The sequence below is a fragment of the Carcharhinus amblyrhynchos genome, chromosome 2 (assembly GCF_965287045.1).
Source record: "Carcharhinus amblyrhynchos chromosome 2, sCarAmb.v2.hapA, whole genome shotgun sequence".
NCBI lineage: Eukaryota > Metazoa > Chordata > Chondrichthyes > Carcharhiniformes > Carcharhinidae > Carcharhinus > Carcharhinus amblyrhynchos.
Genome location: NC_137325.1, coordinates 140,973,922 through 140,991,192, shown reverse-complemented (window position 1 = coordinate 140,991,192; position 17,271 = coordinate 140,973,922). Strand labels below are relative to the sequence as shown.

The 17,271-nt window shown below is 42.4% G+C and overlaps 1 protein-coding gene across 1 annotated transcript in view; it reads left to right on the top strand.

Moving 5' to 3' along the window:
* Positions 1–3,326: 3,326 nt before the first annotated feature.
* The window catches only part of LOC145359093 (zinc finger and BTB domain-containing protein 47-like), a 184,473-nt gene continuing 170,528 nt past the window's right edge, over positions 3,327–17,271 (top strand). Inside the window, 2 exon segments of the mRNA XM_080213481.1 lie at positions 3,327–3,379; positions 3,381–3,408. Coding sequence (XP_080069607.1) covers positions 3,327–3,379; positions 3,381–3,408 — 81 coding nt within the window.

Sequence of the window (17,271 nt, the reverse complement as noted above, 5' to 3'; positions counted from 1 at the left end):
GTATCCAGATTCTCTGCTAGAAAGCATGGTGATGGACCAGATTGAGTCAGTTTAGGGATGGGGGGACTATAGCGCAAATGATAGTTCAGTGGGCCATGGATGCTTGTGGCTGCACTAAACATTCATTAGTGTGGGGTGATATGTCTTGATTCATATAGCGTGGGTAAAAAAGCTATATATAGATGCACAAGTGTTTACTATGATAAAGTATGTATCGGTACTCGTCAGTGATCAGTTTAGTGTGGGATCCTGAACTGATTGAAGTGTTTTTGACTTATTTTTGTCCATACTGCCCCTCTTGTTAAACACCATTAATCCCTTTTAAGAACATAAGATTGTATGACTTTGATCTGCCCCTCAGTATTTGTGATCATTCCATATTTCCCCATGTGGAAAGGATAGGGCGCAATGGTTCTTTTTGAAGAACTTGCACCAGCACCGTGGGCCAAATGGTCTCCTGTTTTGACAAACCTTTCTGCAAGAACTTTCGCCTGGTATTCGAACAGATAGTTCAACCGGCTATTGGTCCTGAACCTGATCCAGACCACCAGCACTCTGTCGAGCAGAGGACACTGGATAACAATAACAGGTGGAAATCCTATCCCATCCTCCTTCATCCGGGAGGTGCTGAACCTCTTGTTTTTCACAGCTGTGCTCTTTTGGTTCAACACCGATGAATGGTAATTCTGGGTCCATTTTGTTGTGGGAAATATTCCCCCTCCCACTAATAATTTCCTGTACTTTGGAACCTTCCTCTGGCTGCTCTCACCAACGGGTTTGAAAGATGGGGTTCTGTGTATTCCTAGTTAGTAAATCCCAGTCCCTTTCGTACCAGAGTAAGATCTGTTGCTACAGTCCTTATTGGCCACATGTTTGCTTATATTTCAATAGCAGTGAAGCATTTTAACATGCCCTGTGTGTATATCAGAAGATGGTTTGATATGTTTGTTCATTATTGAAACTGTTCTTGCTAGTTTACCTCTAAATCTGTAATTGCCACACAGTTTATGATCTGGGGTGGGCTCAAACTTGATTGACTGCGTTCTCTCAATAGAATCCTCACAGTGCAGGAAGAGGCCATTTGGCCTGTCAAGCCTGCACTGACAACAGACTCTATCCCTTTACCCCCATGTATTTACCCTTTAATCCCCGTGCTGTGGGAGCAGTTTACCATGGCTAATATGCCTAACCAACACCTCTTTTGGACTGTGGAAGGAAACCGGAGCACTGGGAGGAATCGCACACAGACGTGGGGAGAATGTGCAGACTCCACACAGACTGTGACCCAAGCTGGGAATTGAACCCGTGTCCCAGGCACTGAGGCAGCACTGCTAACCACTGTGCCATTTCAGACACTAAAGATGGTTAAGTTGGTGTTTTACCGAACCATGGATATTCCTGGTAGTAATTGCCCTTCCTGTATTTAATCAGGGAAGTGTGACTATCTAAATTGCTATGCCAATGAACTAGCATGACTCAATTGGCTGAATGGCCACTTTCCAGATTGTAATCATTCTTTAAAAACTAGACTGTCATTGATTTGGTGGGGTATTCTCCTAGTCAGTAATAGCTGCCCCCCTTCCCGGTCATATTGAATGGGAGGGGTTCCCTAATCAGTAATTGCTGCATTCCCCTTCGGTTATATTGATGAGGGTGAGGTCTCCCAATCAGTAATTGCTGCACCCCTTCCCAGTCATATTGATGAGGGGGGGGGGGGGTCTCCCAATTAGTAATAGCTGCACCCCCTTCCAGTATTATTGATGGGAGAGCCCCCCTCCCTTCATCAATATGACTGGGAGGGCGTGTGGCTATTACTGATTAGGGAGCCCCTCCCCATTAATATGACCAGGAGGGGATGCAGCAATTACTGATTGGGAGAACCCTTCACCCCCCCCCCCGCCCACTTCAATCAGTAATTGCTGCCTCCCCTCCCAATATTATTGATGAGGGGGGGGGGTGGTCTCTCAATCAGTAATTGCTGCACCCCTTCCTGGTCAAATTGATGGGGAGGGGTTCACTAGTTAGTAATAGCTGCACACCCTCCCAGTCATATTGCTGAGGGGGCCGGGGAAGGCGGGGGGCTCTCCTAATCAGTAATAGCTGCACCCCCTCCTGGTATTATTGATAAGGGGGAGTGTTCTTCCAATTCCTAATAGCTGCACCCCCTCCTGGTCCTGATGATGGGGGGTGTTCCCTAATCAGTAATTGCCACACCCCCTCCCAGTCATATTGATAAGGGGTGTTCCCTAATCAGTAATTGCCACACCCCCTCCCAGTCATATTGATAAGGGGTGTTCCCTAATCAGTAATTGCCACACCCCCTCCCAGTCATATTGATGAGGGGTGTTCCCTAATCAGTAATTGCCACACCCCCCTCCCAGTCATATTGATGAGGGGTGTTCCCTAATCAGTAATTGCCACACCCCCTCCCAGTCATATTGATGAGGGGTGTTTCCTCATCAGTAATTGCCGCACCCCCTCCCAGTCATATTGATAAGGGGTGTTCCCTAATCAGTAATTGCCACACCCCCTCCCAGTCATATTGATGAGGGGTGTTCCCTAATCAGTAATTGCCACACCCCCCTCCCAGTCATATTGATGAGGGGTGTTCCCTAATCAGTAATTGCCACACCCCCTCCCAGTCATATTGATGAGGGGTGTTCCCTAATCAGTAATTGCCACACCCCCCTCCCAGTCATATTGATGAGGGGTGTTCCCTAATCAGTAATAGCCGCACCCCCTCCCGATATTATTGATGGAGGGGGGTTCTCCCAATCAGTAATAGCCGCACCCCCTCCCGATATTATTGATGGAGGGGGGTTCTCCCAATCAGTAATTGCTGTACCCCCTCCCGCTATTATTGGGGAGGAGGGGGGGGGGGGTGGGGGCTCTCCCAATCAGTAATAGCTGCACCTCCTCCTAGTCATATCGACGTGGGGGGAGGTGGGGGATCCCTAATCAGTAATTGCCGCACCCCCTCCCGGTATTATTGATGATGGGGGTTCTCCCAAGCTGCACCCCCTCCCGCTATTATTGATTGGGAAAACACCCCCCCCAATTGCCACACCCCCTCCCGGTAGTACGGGGGGGGGTCTCCCAATCAGTAATTGCTGCACCCCCTCCCGGTATTATTGATGGGGATGGGGGCCGGGGGGAGGGGGTTCTCCCAATCAGTAATTGCTGCACCCCCTCCCGGTATTATTGATGGGGGTTGGGGGGCGGGGGTGGTTCTCCGAATCAGTAATTGCGGCACCCCCCCTCCCGGTGTTTTGGCCTCCAGAGTGCCCGCCCCCTCGGGCTCTGAGTGACAGCTCTCGGGGCAGCGAATGGTTAAACGGGGCTCCGCCGGTCCGAGCGGGCTGGGTGAGCCGAGCCGAGGCGCCGCTCCGGTCGCCAGAGCCGAGTGATGTGGGTAAGAAAACTGAGGAGGAAGATTTAGGTTAGATTAACCCTTTCCCGCCGCTCGACACCGCCCCCCCCTCCCTCCCTCGCAGCAACAGCAGCAGCAGCCGCCGCCCCCTCACCGGGGCGGAGTGGACGGGAAGGGAGAGAGCGAGAGAGGGGGGTGTCCAGGGGAAGCCTGTAGGCCGCTGGCAGCCTCCGGACCTTGGATAGCCGAGCGGCGGCGAGGCTGGAAATCGAGGCGCGACGGGTGTCGTGTATTCATTCCTCCGGGCTGGGGAGGGAAGGAGGCCGGCTGGAGCTAGGGCCGGACTGGGCCTCACCCCCCGGGATGTGGTGCTCCTGTCCCGGGAGGCCGCTGACAGCAGACCCTCCTTTAACTGCAGTTACAGCGCAGACTTGTTGCGAAAGATTTGATGTCGAGAATGTGGACTCTTTCTCCCCCCCCTCCCACCCCTCAAATCTTCTCCAGCCAGAGAAATAAGAGGAATGTTCATATGACATAGATTACCCCTGCATTAATATCCCAAGGAGATTTGTTCTTATGTAATATGTTATCCAGAGGGAGATTTCACATCTCATATCATGCAGAAACTCTTCTTGTGTTATATATTATCCAGAGGATGTTCTTGTGTTATCCAGAGGTTGTTTTTATGCAATATGCTAATATCCAGGGAGATTGTTCCTGTGCATTAGTTTTTCAAGATTGGATGACATATTAGATAGGTACATTCTTGTGCAATATATATCCAGGGAGATTGTTCCTGTACATTTGATTTTCAAGATTGTACCTATCTAATATGTTATCCATTCTTATGCAATGTATGTCCAGGGAGTTTGTTCCTATACATTGTTATCCAGAGGGAAATTTTGAAGAATATTCATATCATAGAATCCTACAGTGCAGAATGAGGCCATTCGGCCCATCAAGTCTGCATTGACCACAATTCCACTCAGGTGCTATCCCCATAAACCCATTTTATCCTGGCTAATCCCCCTGATACTAAGCGGCAATTTAGCATAGTCATTCAACCTAGACTGCGCATCTTTACACTGTGGGAGGAAACCAGAACACCCAGGGGAAACCCATGCATTTGGGAGAATGTGCAAACTCCACACAGACAGTGACCCAAGCCAGGAATTGAACCCAGGTCCCTGGCGCCATGAGGCAGCAGTGCTAGCCACCATACTGCCCCCTGTATCTAATGTACTATCTGGGAAGGTGCAATGTATATCCAGGGAGATTGTTCCTGTGTATTATGTTATCCAGAAGAGAATTTTCATATCTAATGTATTATCCTGAAAGGTTGTCCTTATTCAATATATTAACATCCAGGGAGATTGTTCCTGTGCATTAGATTGTCCAGAGGAAAAAATCCGTTATATAACCCAGAAATTCTTCTAGGGAAATTGTTCATATCTAATATGTATTATCTGGAGATGTTAAGCAATATATTACCTGGAGGGAGATTTTAAAATCTAATATATTATCCAGAAATTGTTTTTATTATCCAGATTGTCCTTGTATTATGCAGAGCGATTGTTCATATCAAATATATTATAGTGATTGTGCTTGTGCAATGAATTGTCCAGAGAGATTGTTCCTGTGCAACATATTATTCCAAGATGATGTGAAATATCACCCAATATTATTTTACAACTAATTCTGTATTTGAAGAAAATTTGTATATTTTTTCTACCCTTGAGTTTGTCTTGTTGGGATGCTTTTATTAAAATTTTTGTCAATTGGAAAAAAATTTATTGTACTGTATAGTAAAAATTGGAATATTTCTCATACCCCAATTCTGCTTTGTTTATAGTTACATTTGCAAGCAACCTTGCCATAATTTTTAGTGATTAAATAAACAATAAAATGTTAGTATCCAGATTTGACAACACATTTCCTGATTGTTGAAAAGGGTTAGAAGGTTGTCGTAATATTGATAAATATTTAAGTTGCAATTGTTTCCTCTATGTTGAACATTTCTTTTTCTACGTTGAACACATTTTCTTATTTAAATATGATGATTGCATTCATTCAAACATGGAAAGAACGTGTTTGGAAATTCTTGGTGATGGGTATTAAGTGGCTCTGGTTAAAATTGTAATTTTTGAAAAGGAAGAAGTGCAGTCAAGGTAAGGAGGCATCTGGAGGATGACATGACGGGGCCCAAGAAGAGGTGAAAGAAACTTGATGTTGCATGTAGTCGCCAATCCAGCAGCATTTGTGGAGGGGTGAGGAATTTTCACAGTAGCTTTGTTGCAGTGTTAATGTAAAGTCTACTTGTGACGCTAATAAACAAACATAGAATTCCTACAGTGCAGGAGGTTGACATTTTGCCCACTGACTCTCTGAAAGAACATCTCACCCAAGCCCACTCACCCACCATCCTATCCCCTTAACCCTGTACATTTACCATGGCCAATCCACCTAACTAACCTACACATCTTTGGACTGTGGGAGGACACTGGAGCATCCAGAGGAAATCTGTGCAGACTCCACACAGTCAGTCACCCAAGGCTGGAATCAAACATGGTTAATTTTCTGATGAAAGTTCATCACCCTGACCTGTGAACTCTAGATTCTCTCTGCACAGATGCTGCTTGATCTGCTGAATATTCCTAGAATTTCTTGTTTCTATTTCAGATTTCCAGAGTATTTTGCTTTGACTGCTGCATATTTCAACTTCAAGATGTCATTCTATCCCATCTTCTCCTATTTATTAGTTTTTGGCTTCTGTTATAGAATGTGTTTTCTGATTGAGAGTAACTAACCAGCAGTTAGATTTTTAAAATAAAATCAATAATCTCTACAAAGTGAACAGCAGTTCAAGAGCTGACTTGTTTCTTAGTAGCTCATTTCAGTTTGTTTCTTTTTGAAATCTGGAGAGCAACTTCTTGTCATTCTGTTTACTCAAATTCTCGTGTCCTGGGTTGTCCTGTGGATGTATGGGCTCAGTTGTTGTATCAGTGGAGACATTGAAAGCTGGCTTCCAGAACATAGGATGGGCAGAGGCCACTCAACTGAATGGCAGCATAGATACTAGGAGCTAAGATGAATGGCTGATCTGTGCTTTAATCATATGTATCCACCTTTTGTTCCAAATCCCTTGTTAGCCAAATTTAACAAAAAATGTGTTGACCTCAGTCTTGAATGTTTCAATTCACCAGAGCCCTATTGGGATTGAGTTCTCCAAATTTCTGTTTCACAGAACATAGAATCCCTACAGTGCTGAAGGAAGCCAGTCGGCCCACTGAGTCTGCACCGACTATTTGAAAGTGTACTCCATTTTGGGTCTCTCTAATCTAGTCCTTGTATCGTTTCAAAAATTTGATGACCCTCTTTCAATATTCAAGTGGAATGCAAATCAAGTTATTGCTACATATCCTCATAAATTAATACTTCTAAGGCCTGGTATCACTCCAGTGAATTCTGTATTGTAGGCCTTACCAGACTAATATACCCTTCTTGTGGTACAGAATGCATTTCGCATATTCATAGACCTGCAAAGGGAGCTGTCAGTTTCTCAGAGAGTGGATACAAAAAAGATTGGTTATACTTTGGAAACAGAGGTAGATGTTGCTGAGTGGAAATCAGCTGGCCGTGGTATCACCTATTGAATGATTGTTCTTGCAGAGAACCAGGTTGGGCACGGTGGGCTGTGTACACCTCCTGTGCTGTTAACTATGGTCATCTTAAATAAGATGAGTCGAGAAAGGAGTTGCAGCTTTATGAACAGTTGTAGATGGGAAGGGGAGCATACTTCTGTCCTGTTGTCTGTTTTGATATTTATAATGCTGCTACTCCAGTCAGTGTTTCACTTCCTTTGCCTGGCAAAGACATCTCGGGGCTTTAAATTTACGCAGCAGCTTGTATCTTCATTTCCCCAGTGTTTAGTCTTGGGTTTTATTCCTTTGTTTTTGAGTTGGTGCCTGAAAATTCTCAGCTAGTCACTATTGCTCTCATTACTTGAAAGAGGCCTGAGCCACTCCTTATGGCACTGCTCCAGAATTAATTTTTTCAATATTTGTTGGATTCACTTTTATTTTTAGGAAAGTTAGCCACTGCTTGCCTGTCACCCACTCCAAGTTAGGTTTCCAACTAGTGCACAAAATTTCTTTTTGAGAGAGACTCAGTTTTATAAACCTAGATCTCATAGGCCAAACCCTTTAATGGTGTGTATTTTGTTTTCATGTTGTTGCTATTCTGTGCAAGAAGAGCTATTAAGATAATAAAAATTAGTTTTTAATTCCCCTCTGAAAAGTGTGGGATCAATTGTCCTTGCTGCATTGGCTTATTCTCCAAGGCTTAGTTAAACAGTTCATGGATTGGGTCTGATAATCTTTCAGATCTGTAAAAGATTCCACTATTCTCAGGACAAATTTCCAGAGCCATTGCAGGAGTTTGTTAAACTGCTGCTGGAGGGCTTGTTAATCCTAGTTTTGTTGAATAAAGAAGATTGCAATTCAGTGTGCAAAAAGTTGGTTGCTAAAGCAGCAACAAGACAGTCAGAACCTGATGAGGCTTGTATGCTCAGCTGTTGCTTTCTTGTATGTTTTCTCTCCTGGCTGCTTGGCGTTCGTTGGGTAAATTCCTATGCATTCAATGGTATGACCTTTTCTGGCACATGTTGACAATAGCCTGAAGTAGATTATTCTACATAGTTTCTAACAGGTTTTTTTTTAAAAAAGGATTTCTCTGCGTAGCAAGCAAAACAAAATCAGCAAATAAAAATTCAGATGCTACCATGAAAAGACTGTAAAAATGATTTTTCCTTTTTAAAACCTCCATTGTTTTCTTTGATATGTACGTATCTTCCCCTTTCTCACTCATCTAAATGACCCCCCCCCCCCCCCAACACACATTTTTGTGACTGCCTGTTTAACTTACCTTTTAACCTGCTGCAAGCTGTGCTTAGTTTGACACTGGTGGATTATACACTTGCCATATACTCCACTTATGCCATACTTCAATACTGATATTTTTATTGGGAACATAAGGGAGATCAGTGGCATAGTGGTATTGTCACTGGACTAGTAATCTGGCGACCCAGATAATGCTCTGGAGGCCTGGATTCAAATCCCATCATGGCAGATGGTGACATTTGAATTCAATAAAAACCAGGATTTAAGAATGTACTGATGACCGTGAAACCATTATCGATTGTCATAAAAACCTATCTGGTTCACTGCTATCCTTTTTGGGAAGGAAATCTGCTGTCCTTACTTGTACTGGCCTAAATGTGACTCCAGACCCACAGCAATATGGTTGACTCTCAACTACCCTCTGAAATGGGCAATAAATGCTGGTCCATCACATGACCTGTATACCAGCACCACAATAGAGTGCTGTTTATTTTCATATATGAATGAACTCTGTGTGGAAAATACCATTCCTTCCCCAATTGCACCACATGGTGAGATACTGATCCATCCAAACTGATGCGATAATGAGACTAAGATTGTTCCCTTGCACAAGTTGCCACCTACAGAAGACACCTGTAATGAGTGGAGTTGTGAAACAAAATTCACAAATATGTGCTTGATAGGTATAATCAAGAAGTTGCATTTGTTTAAGCCTGTTAATGTAGTAAAACATTCCCAAATGTTATAAAAATTGATATTGGGCCACCACAGAGCACTGACACATGACCAAAAGCTTGGTCAGCGTTACGAAGGTAAGCATCACCTCTTAAAGGAAGAGAGATGGAGAGCATGATTTAAAAGGGAAATTCCAGAGCTTACAGCCTAGTTAGTCGACAGCATGATCACCAGGGGCAGAGTGATTAAAATTGGGGAGTGGCCAGAACTGGAGGATGCAGTTATTTCAGAGGGTTGTAGTTTTAGAGGAGGTTATAGAAATGGGGAGGGGTGAGGCTTTGCAGGGACTTGGAAACCGGCATAAGAATTTTAAAATTGCGGTATTGGTTGCCAGTTTGTGCCTTTAACTTGCTTTCCTCTTAAGGCATTCCCTAAAGCCCACCTCTTCAACCAAGTTTTTGGTTATCTGGCTTAATATTTTATGCAGCTTGGCATCATTCTTTGTTTTATAATGCTCCTGTGAAGCTCCTCAGGCTGTTTCGTTATGTTAAAGGCATTATATAAATATAGGTTTGTGTTGGCAGAGGGAGAGGGTAAAACCCATTCCTTGGCTGCATCGCTAAATATTTTTAAGACGTGGGTTGATGGGTTTTTGATAAGCGAGGGGATTAAGGGTTATGGGGAGAGGGCGGGAATGTGGAACTGAGCCACGACAGATCAGCCATGATCTTATTGAATGGCGGGGCAGGTTCGAAGGGCTAGATGGCCTACTCCTGCTCCTATTTCTTACGTTCTTATGTTCACCTTGAGATCAGCTAGCTCTACTTAAATGTTCACTAAAAAATCACTCTTTTTAAACCAGATGTGATTTTCAGACAGTAATCTCTGTTTGCATGTATTGTTTGGTGTGGTGTTGCAGTTTTATAGATTAGTGCCTTTTTTAAAAAAAATGCTAATTTTAATGCTATTGTGGTAAAAGAAGGGTTGACCATGTGTCATATGCATGTGTATCTTTGTGAATATTTTTGTCAAATGTGGATTCCTGTGGTCAACTGTTTGCTAAGAACAGAACTGTGATCATCAAGTTGCATTGAAGGTGTTTGTCACATCATGCTGTAGTTTCACGGGAAATCTCCATTTTAATTATGGGCTGATTTGTTTGTTCTCTCTTCCATTTGTCCCTCCCCTTTTCATGAGCACAAGATATTTATGGATTGGGAAGGTCATTTAACCCATCTTAGTCCATCCACTCAGAGACCTTCCAGTTTCTCTCCATGGTTATTACATGCTTTCAGCATTTTCGCCTCAACTGTTCTATATTGGGTTTCATTAAATAGATTGATTTTTATGTGAAGAAGAGCTTTCAGATTCGATTCTAAATTATCTAAAGGAAAGAAAGACTTGCATTTATGTAGTGCGTTGACTTGCATTCATATAGGATCTTGGGACACCCTGCAATGCTTTACAATCAATGAGGCACTTTTATTTTGCAATGTAATTACTATGGTAATAACTGGAAACATAACAGCTAGTGTACACACAGCAAGCTGTCTGAAACAATAATAGAAAATCTGTTTCATTGATGCTGACCTAAAAACTCCCTGAACATCCAACACCTGACAGGGACAGTCAGAGCTCAGTTTTAAGTCTTACCCAAAAGATGGCATCTCTGACAGTATTGCACTGGAGTGAGGCTTGAGCCCCTTGACCTTCTTACTCACAGGTGAGAGTTTTACTAAGAGCCACAGCTGATGCAGTGCCTCTCAGGTGAATTGCATGAGTAGGTAAAGGTTTTTTTTCATACTGCTGTATATATCTATGATCAGTCCCCTTCGCTCATGGCTGGCCATAGATCAGAAGCGGATTGATTCGATGTTGGCAATGATGCTATGAGGCAGCACTATTCTTCTTCTGTTCATTGTAAGTTTATCTCGCTATATAATGTCAATTCAGTTCAACCCTCAAAAGATCAGTTTGTTCTTTGCCAGAGAGAACATTTATTCTCAGTGGGATTTAACCTTTAAACGACCCAACCTAAAAGTGGGCTTTCTCAAGTGTTTAACCCTATTCGTACACCTCTTTGATACCAATAAGTACCTACGGATTTCTGGCATAGCCTCAAACAAGCAGTGCTGCCAGACTCAGCAACTCCCTTGGCAGTGCATACAGGGATAAACTTGGCTGCAAACCTTCTAGCTGAAATGCTCTAAACACATCTTGGCCATGATACCTGGATTTGGAAACTTTTTCATTGTGGCTCAATCACATCTCTGGGTGAAGAAAGTGGGGAACGGAAGACACATCTTTGTGTTTGAAGGGGTGTCAGAGGTTTAGAGAAGGACAGAAGTCTGAACGTATTTCAAAAAAGCTATGTACACAGGAGCATTGTCAAAGGTTTAAAAATGAGATCAAGTACCTTGGAAATCATAAGAGTCCCTGCACCGCAGAGAGGTGCCATTTGGCCCATTGAATCTGCACTGACTCTCTGAAGAAGCATTCCAACAGGCCCTATATCCTGTTCCCATAAACCCGCGCATTTAACATGGCTAATTCTTCTAACCTACACAACTTGGGACACTAAGGGGTAATTTAACATGACCAATCCACCTAACATGGCACATCTTTTGATTATGACAGGAAACTTGCACAGACATGGGGAGAATGTACAAACTCCACATACACAGCTATCTAAGGCCAAAATTGAACCTTTGTCCCTGATGCGCTGCCCATATATTTGCCTTGGTGCACACCTGCCCTATACACATCTTGTTTCCCCTCTGTCCTCAAAAACGGAACTAATTTCTGTTTGTGGCCTGAGAATGTAGATACAGGGTTAGAGTTGCAGCACTGTGCAGTGATTTTATTAAAATACATAGTGCATGCCTCACTGTGCCTACCTAATTATTATGAAAGTAATTTGTAGTGTTTGTCAAGCTGAGAATAAATGTTAACTTTATCGTTTTGCCCCCTTCTTCTGGCTGTGGGACATGGACAAAAATCGTACGGTATAGGGGAAATGACACAAGTTTGCTTTTGCCTAACAATCGAAGTTTGGTGTTGGTTTTGTAAGGATATGGCTTAAACTGTAATTTACAGAATTCCTCTATCTCACCCCCACACCCACTCCACATCCCTATTTCTCCAATTAAGCTGTAGCCAGGCTGCTTAGATTATGCCATTTAAGTAGTTGTAGAACTACTCAGTTCAGCTTATTGATTTTTGAATGTTTTCAAATTCTTCTGGAGGCATGCCACATGCGGAAATTGTGGCTGTGGAGCACGTGGCAAGTTCCTGGTGCTAAAATGTGATTTGACTTCCTTGGGCTTCATCTTGAATGGATACTGCTGTGCTGGCAATTGACGAGTAGCCAGAAGCAATGCTGCTGAAATTCTGTCTTCACTTTCAAAGAGCTAATTGATTACACCAGCTAAAAAGGCATGCCTCTAAACAGGCTGGTGTTATTGGTTAACCTCTTGTTTTTTGTTCTTTGGCAAAACATCAACAGGCACACCCAAAATTGAGATTGACATAAAATGGGTAGAGATTTAATTTTATCTTGTTGATTGGATGTACTATTTCAGCTCATTAAGTTTTACGTAACAATATCTCTTAATTAACGACTTCCAGTTGGGAAGTTTCTCCTGACCCCAACCCTCCCCCTCCCTCTTGCTTTTTCAAAAAAATCCCTTTCCATTAAATGGTTTCTCCTTTTTGTGAGCAATTTTTTAATGAGGCCAGGAAACCAAAAATTGTTTTGCTGGTCATGGCGAAAGCTTTGGGCAGCTCAGCACTAAGATTCCTAGGTTGTGTTTTGCTGGTGGATATACTAATTAGTTACCTCCTTTTATTTTCATCTATGCCATGCACTGTTAGGGAGGTTTGAAAGGCAAAGTAGAGTACCTATCCTTAGGGGAAGGTAAAGTTGCCGTCCCCACTTATTGCCCAAAAAATTTCATTTCTAACTTTGACATGGCTGCCAGTCTATTTTGGTGTGATTGCTAAAGTCTGTACTTCGTGTAATCCAAAGAATGGTTATTTTTACCCAAGTAAAATCGCTTATGTAAAACTATGTGTTGTAAAGAACTGCTGCAATAATAGAACTTAAAATTTCTTGGTATGAGAAAAAGAATCTCTCAATTCGTATGGCATAAAAGACTGCCTTTTGACCCATCATGTCTGTGCTGGCTCCCGAACGATCATTATAACTTGATTCTCCTGCCTTTTCCCTGTAACCCTGCATATTTGTTTCTATTCAAATAATCATTTAATGCCCTCTTCAATGTTTTAATTGAACCTGCCACCACCACACTTCCTGGCAGTGTATTATAGACCCGAACCACTTGTGAAAAGGTTTTGTAATCACATTGCATTTTGCTTCTTTTGCAGATCAGTTTCAGTCTGTGCCCTGTTGTTCTTGATCCTTTTACAAGCAGAAACAACTTCTCCCTATATATTCTAATGATTTTGAACACCTGTATGAAACTCCTTCTTAGCTGCCTTCTCTCGAAGGAAAACTGTCCCAACCTTTTCAATTTATTCTCATAACTGAAGTTTCTCATTTCTGGAACCATTCAGGTAAACCTCTCCTGCACATTCTCCAATGCGTTCATATCCTTCGTATAGTGTGGCGCCTAGAACTTGCACAGTTCTCCAACTGAAGTCTTGTATGTCTTCAGCATGACCTGCCTGCTCTTGGACTCTATACCCTTATTAATAATAATGTATGCTTTATTAACTATGCTGTCCACATGCCACCTTCAATGATTTATGCAAATATACATCCGTTACTGTCAGCTCCTATACCCCTTATTTAAAATTCTTATTAGTGTTATCTTCCTGCCATCATCACCTCACTTCTCTGTATTTGCCACCTATCTGTCCATTTCTCTAACTTGTCTGTCCTTTATTGATGTTCTAAACTGTCCTGACAGTTTACAATGCTTTCAAGTTATGAAGAATTCATAAAATCCCTACAGTGCAGAAGTAGGCCTTTCGGCCCATCAAGTCTGCATTGACCACAATCTCACCCTGGCCTTATTTTTGTAATCCCGCATATTTATAATGCTAATCTCCTGACACTAGGGTCAATTTAGCATGGCCAGTCAACCCAACCTGCACGTCTTTGGACTGTAGGAAGAAACTGGAGCACATGGGGGAATGTGCAAACTCCACACAGACAGTGACCTGAGGCCAGGATTGAACTCAGGTCCCTGGCATTGTGAGGCAGCTGTGCACTGTGCTGCCAGTTATTGGAAAATTGGGGCTTTTATTTGCATTAGCGTGTGTTCTGGGGCGATTTGAAAAGTTTCTCTAAGATCATGATGGGATGAGACAATAAGTAGAAGCATGCTATTTTCAATGGTTGGCAGATCTAAACAAAAGGCCATAGACAGCTTTGGTGAGGTAGTGTAGCAGAAATGATTTTTAAATAGAGGGCTGTGAGGCCATGACCTACATTGTGTTTGTACTAAAGATTAGGGTTATCTGGGTGCTTGAGAATGGGAAAATGAGCAGGTATATGGGCAGGGGCTGTTTTTAATGGAATATATGCACGAATATTGTTCAGTAGAGCAAAATGGTTGCCTTCCATGCTGTAATTCAATGTAAAATGTAGGAAAGAATTTCATGGATTTTAGAGACAAGACATTCCTCCTCATCTGTCTTAAATGGGTGATCCTCTTGCTCTGCTCTGAGAGCAGCAACTTCTCCCCATCTACCCTGAGAAGCCACCGAGAGCCCACCTCTCATTCTTCTTAACTCCAATGAGTACAGGCCCAACCTATTCGACCTTGTAAAAAAAAATCCCTGCATATCTGGGAACAAACAAGTGAATCTTCTGGGCAATATCACATTGCTGTTTGTGGGAGTTGGCTGCCACATTTCCTATGTCACAATAGTGACTAGACTTCAAAAGTGCATCATTGGCTCTAAGAATGTTATATAAACGCTGATCTTTCAGCCTCTTCTCTGACCAGTAGAGGAAGGCAGGCTGTTGCACCTGTCACACTTTTTTGATGGAGGAGTGAAGTAATGTATGGAATTGAGTTGGTATCCATTGGCAATCTAGGTGATGCTGTTAGATATAATATTGTTTTTTTTCACTGAAAATTGTGTTTTAAAAACCTTTTGGGTGTTGAAAGGGCCCATGTTCTAACTCATTTGTACAGATTGCTAGTGCCCTGGAGGAATTTGGCTAGATCACTGCTGCTGGTGGCTGTCTGGCTGGAAGTGCACATCTGTCTATTCTGGGGCCAGTCTTGGGCCTGGTTCTGATTTCTTCCTACAGCTTGCCATATTAGTTGTGCAGACTCGCAAATAGAAGTTATTTAAGTCATGTACTAGAGGGCTTTCAGGAAAATGTCAGCATGTTACAAAAAGGGAGAAAATTGGTGAGAGAATGCCTGTGTAAACAGATGTTTTGTAGGAACCTTTTGTGTGGGATAATAAGGCATCAGTGTGACACATACCTAGAAATAGTGTTTCCAAATAGGAAGTAAATTGATGTTGCAGCCACTAATCAATCTTCCTGAGATGAATGAAAGTACTTGGCAGCACAGCTGTGCAAACAACCGCTTCAGCTGAAAGACTGAAGCAACACGGGGAATTCTTCTGAGAGAGAAAAATAACTGTGTCAGAGCCACAACACTTAGTTCCAATGTTCACCACATGCAGTAGAATGTGGATTCCTGGACATGCTTTCTGGATTGCGAATCTAGTCAGACGGTATGGACGTACTGTGCTTGGTTGAAGTCATTAGGTTACATTTTAGCTTCATTTGAAACAATTTTTAAAAGTGGCATCTCAGCCTTTTGGCTAAGATGCAAATGAGATCAAGCCTTGGAGGAGGTGCTATGCCCACTCCAATCAGCTTGGATCATGTAGATCAAGCCCAAGACAGGAGGTGAGAGCCCTGTCTTGTCAGCTTGGATTGGGAATGTCTCAACTTGTTGAGACTCTGAATTGGAATAAAAACAAAAAAGTGCTCCTAGACAGCAAACTGAGTCTTGTCACCCAATTATAATTTAACTTTCAATTTCATATTGTTTGCAGGTTTTTAATTTGCAGATGATGGCAAGTTAGTTTGTGCTGCAGCAGGGAGAGGCGGTTTTGAACATAATTTTCATCAAATGCTTTTGCCAAAGAATTTTCAGGTGATTGAAGAGGAATTTGAATATCTGGCTTATGATTACATTGTATTCAAGGAGCATTTCAGCATGTTTTGTGGCTGTATACTTTTAATCTGCTCATAACTTGGCATCAGTCTGCATTTGGAATTAAAATTATATTGTGGGCAGCAGAATTGAAAGCAGGTTAACAGTTCACCGTGTTTTTAAAGCAACATATTTCTGTAAAATCTGTAATAAGAATTTGGGAACTTGTATTACTGGTTGCTGTACTGTTCAGTTTGGTCAGTTTTAATTCTGTTCTGATGCCACGCAGTTATTCCATTTATTTAATTGAAGAATAGAATACTTTTTAGTTGAATGTCTGAACCAATGAAACCAATTATGGTTTTGGTATGAGTACCTAAGCTGTGTTGTATAAGGGAGGGTGCATTGTTTCATTTATAACATTGAGAGTATTTTATATCCTGCTCTTGAGCATTTTCACCTAAGTGAGTGCAAATATGAATCATGAATATTATAGTATAATTTTGGGTGCATTCAAGTGAAATAAATGCTACTTGTTCTCCACCGTCCTATGCTGGCCCCCCCACCCCCAAAACCACCATTTTTGCTGCTGTGTTCTTGGCTTCACTGCCAAAATTTCCTTTTCTGAAATTATGCACAAAACATGCTTGTTGGGGCTATGGCCATTATATGGTTAGTTTAGGAAAGTACTTCAATATAAAGTACAATAATGGCATAGTGTCCCAGGGATTGGTGTGGATTAAGGTTAATGATGAGCATAATTTCTGGCTTTTTAGTTTTCCTCATGATGCATATTTCAAAAAAATCTTCTTGTGGGATGTGGGTTTTGCTGGCTAGACCAGTGTTTGTTGCCCTTCAGAAAGTGGTGGTGAACTGCCTCCTTGAACTGTTGCAGTTCCTGAGATGTAGGTAAACCCACAATGCTGTTAGAGAGGGTGTTCCAGGATTTTGACACAACAGTGAAAGAATGGCAATATGTTTCCAAGTCAGGATGGTGAGTGACTTGGAATGGAATTTCGAGGTGGTGGTGGTGGTGTTCCCAGGTATTTGCTGCTCTTGTCCTTCCAGATGGTAGTGGTTATAAATTTGGAAGGTGCTGCCTAAGGAACCTTGATGAGGTTTGAATCTTACTCAAGGTTAAATTATTCAGATATGTTGGACCATCTTGTGTTTTTTA